The sequence below is a fragment of the Panthera pardus genome, unplaced genomic scaffold, assembly GCF_024362965.1.
Source record: "Panthera pardus isolate Hobbes unplaced genomic scaffold, ASM2436296v1 HiC_scaffold_11, whole genome shotgun sequence".
Classification (NCBI taxonomy): domain Eukaryota; kingdom Metazoa; phylum Chordata; class Mammalia; order Carnivora; family Felidae; genus Panthera; species Panthera pardus.
In genome coordinates this window covers 64847247-64860592 of record NW_026526666.1, presented here as the reverse complement: position 1 = coordinate 64860592, position 13346 = coordinate 64847247, and the positions used below count along the sequence as shown (strand labels likewise).

General features: G+C 36.4%; 1 protein-coding gene across 3 annotated transcripts in view; it reads left to right on the top strand.

The window, feature by feature from the left end:
- Positions 1-13346, top strand: part of ZFYVE9 (zinc finger FYVE-type containing 9) — a 140780-nt gene that overhangs the window by 45521 nt on the left and 81913 nt on the right. Inside the window, exons 4-6 of one of the 3 annotated variants that reach the window (XM_019449298.2) lie at positions 7056-7155; positions 9617-9793; positions 11526-11587. In XM_019449298.2, coding sequence (XP_019304843.2) covers positions 7056-7155; positions 9617-9793; positions 11526-11587 — 339 coding nt within the window. Of the gene's footprint in view, positions 1-7055; positions 7156-9616; positions 9794-11417; positions 11588-13346 lie in introns of all 3 variants that reach the window. The other 2 variants (XM_019449297.2, XM_019449299.2) reach the window with 2 other exon arrangements.

The following is a 13346-nucleotide window of genomic DNA, read 5'->3' as shown; positions in this document are numbered from 1 at the left end:
AACAACTTCATCTTGGTCTTTTCAGGCAAATTGAGTGTTACCCGGTAATTTTAAATCCAGGATTATTAACCTATTCTCAGTTGGTTCAAATCTCTTAGATTCTGCCTATCTTTTCTAGGGCACTAATTCTAATGACCTGTGAAGCTTGTTACAGGATAGTCTTTGTCTTTTTGAGAACAAGAGCCAGCATTCCCAGGTCAATCTTCTATTTTATGTTGTGGTATACTGTCTGTGTCAGTCATAGGCACTGTCAGGTGGTGGTTTTGTGGTGTATGTTACATTTGATCCCATGTAGTTCTCTGGCATGGGTGATCCCACAGAAATGCCTCTCTTTGCCTGACTCCTATTTTCTTGCCATTCTAGGTAGTTTCTTGGCAAATCATCCACTTTTCTAACTAACTTCTGTGCCTTTCTTGAATTCCCTTGGAAACAAAAGATCCCCCCTCCACACTATTGTTGGCATATTGGGAAGGATGGGTAAGATTCCTCTGTTTAACTGCATAATGCTGCCCCCTAGCTTGCTTTTAAAAAAAAGATATCTTTGTTTTTTGTTTTTTTGGAGTTTTTTTTCAATTCTCACTTGAGATTTTTTTACCCGGAGCAAGTCATTTACTTTGGAAAGTCCCCAAATATGTTAGTTTGCTAGGACTGTCATAACAGAGTACCACTAACTGGTGGTTTAAACAATAAAAATTTATTGTGTCACAATTCCAGAGGCTAGAAGTCTGAGATTGAGGTGGTGACAGGGTTGGTTCCTTCTGAAGGTTGTAATGGAAGATCTATTCCATGTCTTTCTCCTTGGCTTGTAGATGGCCATCTTATGTTCACATGGTATTCTCCCACATGCTATGTCCAAATTTTCCCTTTTATTAGGTTACCAGTCATATTGGATTAGGAGCTCTCACCTTAATGACCTCATTTTAATTTGATTACCTCCATAAAGACCCTATTTCCAAATGAGTCATATTCTGAAGTATTAAGGATTAAGACTTAAATATATGTATTTGAGGGAGACACAGTTCAACCTGGAACACCAACTAATACTCCTTTTAATTCTATTTTCTTTTTAGAATACAGAAAAGGCTCTACTCAAAATATCCCAGTCCAACACGTAAAAAAATTATATAAAAGTGAAAAGAGAGGGGGGAAAAAAGCCCTATTTCAATCCAATTCTTATCCTCCAACTTGACTATTTTACTTTACTTTTCCATGTGAGTAACTACATATAGAACTCTCTGATTCTTTTTCCAGGCTAACAGCATTCCATTTAATGGTCATACTGCAGTTTAATTATTCCTCTACTGATGAACATTTGGGTTGTTGATAACTTTTGACTATTATGACAGTACAGAGCTAATTCTTGTATACATCTCATTGCACATTTGGATTTTCTTTTTGTAGGATAATCTTTCAAATTGAATGTGCTAAGTCAAAGGGAATGAACAGTTAAAATTTTAAGATACCGCTAAATTAATCTACCAATTTATACTACCACCAGGAGGATTTGAGAGAAAGTTCCTCTTTTTTGTTTACCCTCACCACCATTGGATACCAGTTTTTAAAAATTATTTGTACAATAGAAAAAGAAAATCTCATTCTTTTAATTTTTATTTTGTTACAATTGATACTTACTATATCTTTACTTATTAGACTTTTACATAAAATTTACCTAAAATTTACCTGTGTGAGTTCTTTGCTTACTTTCTTTAGAGGTTTTTGTATTTTTCTTTTTAGTTCATTGAAGGTTTTTATATGTTATGGATCTTAGCCCTTTGTTCATTATGTATAACAAATATTTTATCTAGTCTGTTATTTTATTCTTTTTGATGTCACGGTACATGGAGGGCTTTTGTAATTTCCTTTTCTGATTGTTCATTTTTAGTGTATAGAAAGAAATGCTAACTGATATTTGTGTGTTGACTTTGTATCTTGCAGATTCACTGAATTCATTTCTAAGTTTTAATTTTTTTTAATGGTTTTTATGTGTGGAATATTTAGGGTTTTCTGTATATAACTTAATATCATCTGCAAACAAAGATAATTTTACTTCAGTTTAGATGCCTTTTATTTCTTTTTCTTGCCTGATATTGTGGCTAGAAACTCAGTATCTATGTTAGGTAGAAGAGGTGAAAACAGGCATCATTGCCTTTTCTAATCTTTGAGAAAAAGCTTTCAGTCTTTCATCATTGTATGATGTTTGCTATGGATTTTTTTGTTTTTTTTGTTTTGTTTTTAATTTTTTTTCAATATATGAAATTTATTGTCAAATTGGTTTCCATACAACACCCAGTGCTCATCCCAAAAGGTGCCCTCCTCAATACCCATCACCCACCTTCCCCTCCCCCCCACCCCCCCAACCCCCATCAACCCTCAGTTTGTTCTCAGTTTTTAAGAGTCTCTTATGTTTTGGCTCTCTCCCACTCTAACCTCTTTTTTTTTTTCCTACCCCTCCCCCATGGGTTTCTGTTAAGTTTCTCAGGATCCACATAAGAGTGAAACCATATGGTATCTGTCTTTCTCTGTATGGCTTATTTCACTTAGCAGCACACTCTCCAGTTCTATCCACGTTGCTACAAAGGGCCATATTTCGTTCTTTCTCATTGCCCTGTAGTCCTCCATTGTGTATATAAACCACAATTTCTTTATCCATTCATCAGTTGATGGACATTTAGGCTCTTTCCATCATTTGGCTATTGTTGAGAGTGCTGCTATAAACATTGGGGTACAAGTGCCCCTGTGCATCAGTACTCCTGTATCCCTTGGGTAAATTCCTAGCAGTGCTATTGCTGGGTCATAGGGTAGGTCTATTTTTAATTTTCTGAGGAACCTCCACACTGTTTTCCAGAGCGGCTGCACCAATTTGCATTCCCACCAACAGTGCAAGAGGGTTCCCGTTTCTCCACATCCTTGCCAGCATCTATAGTCTCCTGATTTGTTCATTTTGGCCACTCTGACTGGCGTGAGGTGATATCTGAGTGTGGTTTTGATTTGTATTTCCCTGATGAGGAGCGACATTGAGCATCTTTTCATGTGCCTGTTGGCCATCTGGGTGTCTTCTTTAGAGAAGTGTCTATTCATGTTTTCTGCCCATTTCTTCACTGGATTATTTATTTTTCGGGTGTGGAGTTTGGTGAGCTCTTTATAGATTTTTGATACTAGCCCTTTGTCCGAAATGTCATTTGCAAATATTTTTTTCCCATTCCGTTGGTTGCCTTTTAGTTTTGTTGGTTGTTTCCTTTGCTGTGCAGAAGCTTTTTATCTTCATAAGGTCCCAGTAATTCATTTTTGCTTTTAATTCCCTTGCCTTTGGGGATGTGTCGAGTAAGAGATTGCTACGCCTGAGGTCAGAGAGGTCTTTTCCTGCTTTCTCCTCTAGGGTTTTGATGGTTTCCTGTCTCACATTCAGGTCCTTTATCCATTTTGAGTTTATTTTTGTGAATGGTGTGAGAAAGTGGTCTAGTTTCAACCTTCTGCATGTTGCTGTCCAGTTCTCCCAGCACCATTTGTTAAAGAGACTGTCTTTTTTCCATTGGATGTTCTTTCCTGCTTTGTCAAAGATGAGTTGGCCATACGTTTGTGGGTCTAGTTCTGGGGTTTCTATTCTATTCCATTGGTCTATGTGTCTGTTTTTGTGCCAATACCATGCTGTCTTGATGATGACAGCTTTGTAGTAGAGGCTAAAGTCTGGGATTGTGATGCCTCCTGCTTTGGTCTTCTTCTTCAAAATTGCTTTGGCTATTCGGGGCCTTTTGTGGTTCCATATGAATTTTAGGATTGCTTGTTCTAGTTTCGAGAAGAATGCTGGTGCAATTTTGATTGGGATTGCATTGAATGTGTAGATAGCTTTGGGTAGTATTGACATTTTGACAATATTTATTCTTCCAATCCATGAGCAAGGAATGTCTTTCCATTTCTTTATGTCTTCTTCAATTACCTTCATAAGCTTTCTATAGTTTTCAGCATACAGATCTTTTACATCTTTGGTTAGATTTATTGCTATGGATTTTTTTGTATATGGCTTTTATTATGTTGTGGTAGTTTCCTTCTATTTCTAGTTTTTTGACTGTTTTTATTATGTTTTATGTTGATTATGTTTTTATTATGAAAGCGTGTTGAATTTTGTCAGATGCTTTTTCTGCTTTGGGATGATTATGTGGGTTTATTTCTTTCATTCTGCTACTGTGTATTAGACTGAGTTCTGTATGTTGAATAATTCCAAATCCATTATTTTTTCCCTACACTGTAGCCATATCTTCCCCTTTGATTAAAACATTTAAGTGGTTTCCCACTGCTCTAATTAAAAAACCAAAATTAAGCATCCAACTTTGACTCAGGTCATGATCTCACAGTCTGTGAGTTCGAGCCCCGCGTCAGGCTCTGTGCTGAGAGCTCGGAGCCTGGAGCCTGCTTTGGATTCTGTGTCTCCCTCTCTCTGACCCTCCCCCGTTCATGCTCTGTCTTTCTCTGTCTCCAAAATAAGTAAATATTTAAAAAAAATTTAAAAAACCCAAATTATTAATACAACCTGTACAAACTGCTTGGTCTGCCTTCTTTTTTTTTAGTTGAAGTATAACTAATATACAGTGTTATTTTTATTTGTATAATGTATTTTTATCTGTATAATTCTGTACATTACTCTTAATGACTGTATTCTCTCTATACTCTACTTTTCATCTCTGTGACTTATTTATTTTATAACTGGAAGTTTGTATCTCTTAATCCCCTTTACCTATTTCACCCATCCCCCTACTCACCTCCCCTCTGGCAGCCACCAGTTCTCTGTATGTAAGAGTCTGGTTTTTTTTGTTTCTTTGTTCATTTGTTTCATTTCTTAGATTCCACACATGAGTGGAAACATATATTTGTCTTGTCTGGCCTCAGCTTATTCTATGCCTCCCTTAATCTAAGGGCCTTTAGCCATATTAACTATTTTTAGTTCCTTGATGGAGCCATGCTTTCTTCCCCTAATGGGACCTACTTTCTGTTTCCTCTGCTTATTGTCTCTTTTGTGCATAGGAAACTTTTACCTCATATTTTATCTATGTCATTTCCTAAATAAAACCTTTCTTGACCCTGTCAATCTAGGTAAGGCCTAGATTACATCTTATTTTACTATGTACTTCTTTTGAAGCAAGTAATTTTCTATTCACTTGTGTAATTATTTAATTTTAGATAATAACCTCTGTAGACTATGAATTTCATGAAGGCAGGGGCCATATCTATTTTGTTCACTGCTACACCTAATAGGGTAGTCTGCTGCTCAGCACATAGTTAGGGCTCAAATATTTGTAGCATAAATGAGTGAATGATGGTTTCTTGGATTTACCTCTTGATTAGAAAGGTTATTGAAAGTTTTCAAGAAGATTGACATAATTAGATTTACTGTTTTAGAAAGTTCTGTCATTTACTGTTTGTTGAAAGATGAATTGGAAAGACACATCTGAAGATTAGGAGGACAGATAATTGATTGTGATCATCTTCTAGGCCTCAGATAGTAGGGGCCTGAATAAAGGCAGCAGCAGTAATGATGGAGAGGGAGAGATTAAGAGGGAGAACCAACAGGATTTAGCAATTGATGAGATATAGTCATGGTGAGGAAAAAGGAAAAGTCAGGTCTCAAAATGAAATACCATATATGAATTAGTATGAAGCAGTATTACATAGTAGTTAAGAACAGAGCCTTTGAAGACTTAGTATGTAACTTACTAGCTGTACAGCTGAATGATTTTGCTTAACATTTGTTTATTCAACTCTGTTGATTGTAAGTGACTGAATTCATAGAGGTTAAATGAAATAGTATATGTAAAGTGCTTGTATTCATACAGTTTGCTGTGGACTTGAACAAGTCATTTAACCATCCAAACTCAAGTTTCTTCTGATAGAAATAATCTATTTCCTGTACTCTGTTTGTTGCAGAGTTACTTTGAGAATGGAAAGCCTCTGAAAACTGTAAATTGTTAATCATGGTAGCTAGATATATTAATCATACCTAGTAAGAGAGGCGATGATCTCTGTCACTTTGTCTTTAGTCTGACCTCATCTCTTGATTCATCTTTGTAAGATGGATACTTCTTGACTATAAAAACTGGATTAGTAGAATTTACTGGGAACAGCTTTCTGCCCATATGAAGCTCTCTGTGATAAATGACTGATGACTTCTCAAGAAAATAAATCTTAACAGGGAGCTGAGGAGATTCTTGTTGTCTAATGTGGAAGGGACAAGAAAGTAAAATTGTCAAGAACCAACCCTGGAAGGTGGAAATAAGGTGCTGGAAATTGGCCTCATGAATTTTTGATTGTCTGCGGGCTGTGCTTATTTTTTTTTAAGTCTATTTATTTATTTTGGAGAGGGAGTTCATGTACCCACAAGCAGGGAGGAGGCAGAGAGAGAAAGAGAGAAAATCCCAAGCAATCTCCATGTTGCCAGTGCAGAGCTCGACATGGGAGCTGTGAATCGTGAGATGGTAATCAGAGCTGAAATCAAGAGCTCGGCACTCAACTGACTGAGCCAACCAGGCATCCCAAGGGCTGTGCCTATATTTATGATTGAGTTGTATATTTTGAGCTTTCCTAGCTTTCCTAGCAAACCAGTAAAAAGAGCTGGTATTATTATTATTCCATCTATAAGATGAATAAAAATCAGAAGTTCAAACTTGGAATTCCCAATGTTTGTTTATTTCACCCTGCTATATTGCCTTTCCAAACAAAGATAGCAGATGTAGTTAGTTATCTTTAAATGCCCATGTTATGTGATATTGTGTATAGGAATTTTGCCCAAGGGCAAGTCATTTTTTTTTCTCCTGCTGTGTATTTGTTGTGTGATCTTGGGTAAGGTTTTTATTTTCAGCCAGACTTTTACTTTCCTTATTGCTGACAGACGTGTCATCTCACTCTTGCTTTTGAATTGAATCTTGGGGCCCAGCTTCCTCAACTGCATTTTTCTTTGAAGTTTTTAGTGTTGTAGTAATATGGTTTCCTGTCAGTGTTGGTCAATATTGGTTTGCTCTCTTTGTACTGTTACCCTAAATAAATTTAGTATGTTCTTATTCCTACAGGTTTTCTGTGCTTCCTGCTGTAGCCTGAAATGTAAACTGTTATACATGGATAGAAAGGAAGCTAGAGTATGTGTAATCTGCCATTCAGTGCTAATGAATGGTAAGTATTAAAACAGGTTGAATTCACAGTTACCAAGACAGAACAAGAGAATTCCTATGAAAAGACTACTGTTTTTTCCTGCCTTTCTCTATAAGTTGTTCACCTTCTCAAAAGTCACAACTTTAACTAAAAATATGGAACAAATTTCCATGTTTTGAGAATATTGTAGCATTTCAGAATCCCTGTGCCTAACTTAATAAACAAATGTTAAAGTCAGGTAAGTTTTGCAGGAAGAATGGAGGTTCTGGTGGAAATCTGGTGCTGTGTGGCTTTAATGCTCCTGTGGAATGACTGGAGTGGGATGGGGGTGGGAAGCAATTGACCACTCAGATGATGAAATATTAAAATTGGACTGAGGTTTTCATTTCAAGGGAAGCTGTCTATTTCTAGGAAATACCTTAATAACTTAAAGTGTATTCTTATTAACAACTTGGTTGTCACTCATCTTGTTAAAAATAAATTATTTAGCGTTTCAGATCAAGTAGAGGAGTTCATTTTTCTGTCAGAAATCTCCTTAATACTATTTAGATTTGTTATAAGAATATTGGTTTTGAATTTAGTTATATGGTAAAAGAACATGGCCAGGAGAAGGTAAATATAGCTTGTCCAGTGTTCATCTTTTGTGGGACTGGAAATGAATCCAAGGGCATTTTAGTTTAGAATTACAAAAAAAAAAAGTATTTTTGTAAAGAGATACAAGAAAATTAATCAGGCTATAGTATTTTCTCTGTATGTCTTTGTACAGTTGCCAGAAGAATTATGAATAAAATTTTGAACTTGGACAAAAGTTGATGCCTGTGCCAGGGTAGCGTGCCTCCTGGAGGCGGGAATCTATCTGCTCAAGACCCCTCCTGCTCTGTCTGTCTGCGTTGCTCATAGTGATGTTTTCCTGTTGCTGGCTTATTAACTACTGCATGTCAGTTAATCTGATCTGTTCTGATCTCCTGTGATCCACCCAATTTCCTCCCATTTCTGAATTCTTACAATTTTGATCAAAATATTAATTCATTCTCTCTACTCTTAAGGGTCAATTTTTAGATGGTAGTTACTTCACTCAGTTGTTCAATTGATGGTTTTTATTCCTGCTTTCATTTTCAGACATATATCCACAGAAAAGAGCATGCTGCTTAATTATAGTACCCAGTACCTCTTTTATTTGATGAGGTCTTTCAACTTGATAGCTTCTTTTTTTTTTTTTTTTTTTAACTTGGCATATCCAAAGATGAAGGAAATGGCAGAGGATTCATATGGAATACTTATTTTTATTAAGCCAAGGATGCCCTTACCAGGGAATCCTAAAGTAATCTACTTTTTCTGGTTTTTCCAGCAGTCTTTCCTCTCGCATGGCTTAGCGAAGTCTTTTTCTGAATATTTAATTTGATGCTTTTCAGTGTTCCCTATCCCTTTTTCCCTTTCTCCTTTTCTCTTCCTCCCCTCTTTCTGCCAATGCTTTCAAAGGAACTTAGCTATTGTTTTTAGCCTTGTCCTGAAGTTTGGAGGCAATAAGTATTCATGATCTTATGGATCATTCTTTGATATTGAATGAGAGTTTTAAAAAAGATGCTTTAAAAAATTGGGTGTTTTCCATTCCTGAGCATGTGGTATTACCTGAACCTAAAAGATAAAATTTGGTATCTTTCATTTCTGTAGCTCCTTTCATCTTATTTACTTTAAAGACAATAGTTGATATGTCAATATTTAGTAAAATTATAGAGTATACAGAATCTTAACACACTTGTAATCATTCATATTGGTTGATGGCACTTGTATGATATTGGCACATTTTCATGTTCAGATGGGTCCTATGCTTTTGAGACACACCAAAGATGTAAATTGGTTGTTTTCGCTGGATACTTTTACACGAGGTAATGATTACACAATAGCAGAATTCACAAAAATGTTGAGATGTGTTCTCTTCAGCGTTAGCTTTTAGAATTTTTCAAGTGAAATTTTTACCTCAACTAAGAAGAGCCTAAAAGTCTGTAAATGAAACAAAAATATCATACAATGGAATTATGCTATTTTAGGCCCAATTTTGATTTTTGAAGAACTTTATAAAATGTGTTGAATGTTAAACCCGCCCCCCCCACCCCCAAATATCTAAATTTCCATCCCAGCTGCAAATCCTTAGTAAGTTTGATGTTTCACTCCCTCTTAAGGGAATGTATGGTCTCCTTTAAAGAAGCCAGGGGCCTAGTCTTTAATCTCAGACTGATCTGCTATTAGTCTGTACCAGAACTATCACATAATTCTTATTTGTTGCTTCCAAGTAGTTTACTTAACTAAATGGTCTCCTTTATTGAATAAAATAACCTATCTCCTTAATACTTTCACTAGTTGGAAGAGAGAGTAGTACTATGAGTGTTAATGAGGAAGAGCTACATTATTTATCCAATATTGAGGAGGTCTTGATGTCCATATTTTGCAATCCATTCACATTGATTGTCTGTATTTGCTTTAGCTCAAGCCTGGGAGAACATGATGAGTGCCTCAAGCCAGAGCCCTAACCCTAACAATCCTGCTGAATACTGTTCTACTATCCCTCCCTTGCAGCAAGCTCAGGCCTCAGGAGCCCTGAGCTCTCCACCTCCCACTGTGATGGTACCTGTGGGAGTTTTAAAGCACCCTGGAGCAGAAGGTAGGGAATCATGTGCTCTTCTCTCTCCTTTTCCTCACCAAGTTCCTCTGAAAAGGTGCTGATGTGATTTTACAGCACAAGTCTTTAAAACACTGTAGATAAGTCCCTTTGGGTGGTTATTAAAGTGGAAGGAACAAGGTGAGAAATGTGTCAAGACTATTTCTGGGCAAGTAAAGAATAATACTGTGTTACCTGATATTTTGGAGGCACCTCCAAAAATATGCCAATACTCTCTCCAACTTAAGAATGGAGTGATTACACTGCTTCTACTTGAAAAGAGATACAGAATTTGAAGTTGGCCTGTAAAATCCTAGCTTCAGGCCTACCTTAATGTTCTTTGTAGGAGTTTATGAAAATGGAGAGTTCTTTCTTTGGAGCAGCCCGTTTTAGTGTTGCATTTTGAAAGCCCATTGCCATTTTCTCTTTTCATTTTTAATCTATCCAAATAAGAATATGAACATATTGTTAGGTACATAGACTTTTATAAAATCCAGAACTTTCTGATTATATCATATGATAGAAAATTATGGGCTCAACTTATTTTAGTTTATTTATATCTTTATGATTATGATATTGTCTGGTGAAAGATACTTTGTAAGTTCAGGAAATTATCAGTAGTAAAACTAACAGTTATGTATTTCCTTAAAATGGTCTTGTCAGGAAGTTTCCCTTGATAATTAAAATCAATCTTCTTTCATTAATTTTATGTCTTTTTGTCTAGTAATATTCCCTTTCCCTTGCTAAATAGCCCTCCTCCCCTTTTGAAGATCAGAGACTTCTACTGACGTTATCATGTTCTTCCCCATTTTCCCCTCTTCAGATCATCCCTTAGTCATACTCCTTGTATTTTTATGAGTTCAGGCTTTCTTTCTTAAAATCTTTACTCTCTTTACTTCATTTGTCATTTTTGTTGTTCTTCCCTAGTCTCTCTTTGTTTTGGCTGTTAGGAATTGATTTCTGGAATTGGATTTAAAGAGATCATTTCATCGGACTTAGTTTTCCAGCTTTTCCCCTATCGCAGACCACTTTTGCACTGCCAGATCAGTCTTTTTTCATCTTCCGTTACTCTTTAGCCAGAGATCTGGTCAGTTTGCTTCCCAATTCTCTTACATATCTGTGCTAACTCTTCCTTTATTAGTAAATAATTCTTCAACATTCTTCAGGGCATCTTTTGCCCTTTAAAAATACCATATCACTTTTCCAGATATTTAATTCCCATGGAAACCTCATACTTTTAGGAGATGTGGACATCTATTGCTAGATATTTTTTCCCTGTGATTAATTTATTTCCTAGGCACTTAAAACACCTTTCTTAGTTTCTCTGTCAGTGATATGGAACAGAATAAGTGACATAATTATAAGTGTACTTACAAACTCTTAATATTTTAAAGCAAAGTATTTTAAATCTTTATGTTTAAGTTATAGAAATAAAGAATATATTTAAACTCGTATTTTATTAATTTATAACCACTTTTATACACAGTTACAGTTCTTATATTTATAATTATAAGATGCTAAATAGTGACTTCTTTGTACTTCTGGAAATGGTGACCTTCTCTTCTTTCATGTTAGAAACGCTACCAATATCACAGTGATGCCTGTTTTATTTTTCTGGCTCCTCAAGTGGCTCAGCCCAGAGAGCAGAGGCGAGTTTGGTTTGCTGATGGGATCTTGCCTAATGGAGAAGTTGCTGATGCAGCCAAATTAACAGTGAATGGAACTTCCTCTGCAGGAACCTTGGCTGTCTCACATGACCCAGTTAAACCAGTAACTACCAGTCCTCTACCGGCAGAGGTAAGAAAACAAAACGGCATCTAAAAGTGAGTACTTAGTTTACTCAGCATTGTGCTGCTTCTGTCTTGCTATTTTCTTTTTTTTCAACGTTTTTTTTTTTATTTTATTTTTGGGACAGAGAGAGACAGAGCATGAACGGGGGAGGGGCAGAGAGAGAGGGAGACACAGAATCGGAAGCAGGCTCCAGGCTCCGAGCCATCAGCCCAGAGCCTGACGCGGGGCTCGAACTCACGGACCGTGAGATCGTGACCTGGCTGAAGTCGGACGCTTAACCGACTGCGCCACCCAGGCGCCCCTGTCTTGCTATTTTCTAAGTTGAGTGACCTTTCTGTGGAAGCCTATAGGTTTCAGGTACAGCTTAGGATGTATGTGTGTGGTTCGGGAGTAAAGTAAATGTGGCAAAATCAGTTCTTGTTTGCTATATATTTGGAAGGTTTTTTTCAGGGAAAGATTCTCATGAAGGTTGTTCTCAGTGAGCTCAGGCTACTGCTGTAGTTAGAGCTAATGCAGAGGGAATCCTGCTCCCTTTGTACATTGATTTTCGAACAATGTTTCACAGGTTCTGTGGTGACCTTTTGGGAGTGCCATGATGAGGAAGGGCCAGGCCATATAAAGGTGGCCGAGGAGTCCCTCTATTCCTTTCTTTTCAACCAAGCATCTCTACTTTCTTCTGTTCTACTTTTTGGTTCCCATGTAAGATTTTTAACGATTTTATTTTTAAGTAATCTCTACAACCAATGTGGGGCTTGAACTCACAACCCCAGGATCAAGAGTTGCATGCTTTACCAACTGAGACAGCCAAGAGCCCCTGATAGGTTTTTAGAAGATAAATTCTGTTTGAATGCAAGAGGAAGCTCTAGTGAATGACTGTTACAAGGAAACAAGATTCAGCTCATTTTGCAAAATTAAACCAAGTTAGTTATTTTATTTTTGTCTCTTACATTATTCAACACTCTTTTTTAATACTTATCTGATAAAAAAATACTTACCTGATAAACTAGAAGAATTTCATTTTAAGATTAATAATTCTTTTATTTTACCAGATAAGTATTGAGATAATAGTTATCTTTAGGGCCAGACTAGAATATATTTTTCTCATCTTTATGGCCTAGTAGAGTGTGTGGCACTTAATAGGTACTCCGTGAATGAAATAAATTCCTTTTCACAGGTGGTATGTAAGTAGAGGCCAAATGACCACTTTCTATGATATTAAAAGGTGGTTTTATGCATCATTTCCTGTACTAGACTTAAAAATCAGGTAATGGTTTGCCAATAAAATTTTCCAAATTTCCTCTTACATGATGTATTGAGAACATTGCAAAATTTTTAACAAAAACCCACTAAAAACTGATAGCATCCTAAATTATAGATAGCATAGATAAAAATATAATAAGACATGGACATTTAAAACAATTTTTTTAATGTTTTATTTATTTTTGAGAGAGACAGAGCATGAGCTGGGGAGGGGCATAGAGCGAGAAGGAGACATAGTCAAAGCAGGCTCCAGGCTCCAAGCTGTCAGCTCAGAGTCCAATGCAGGGCTCAAACCCATGAACTGAGAGATCATGACCTGAGCTGAAGTTAGATGCTTAACTGACTGAGCCACCCAGATGCCCCAACATGGACATATTTTTAAAAAAATAGTTTTAATCTTTATTCAGGTATAAAATCTAGATAGTAAAGTATTTAGGGAGCATTAATCTTTAGGAGACAACTTGATGAACTTATAGACACACACACACACACTTGTGCAACCACT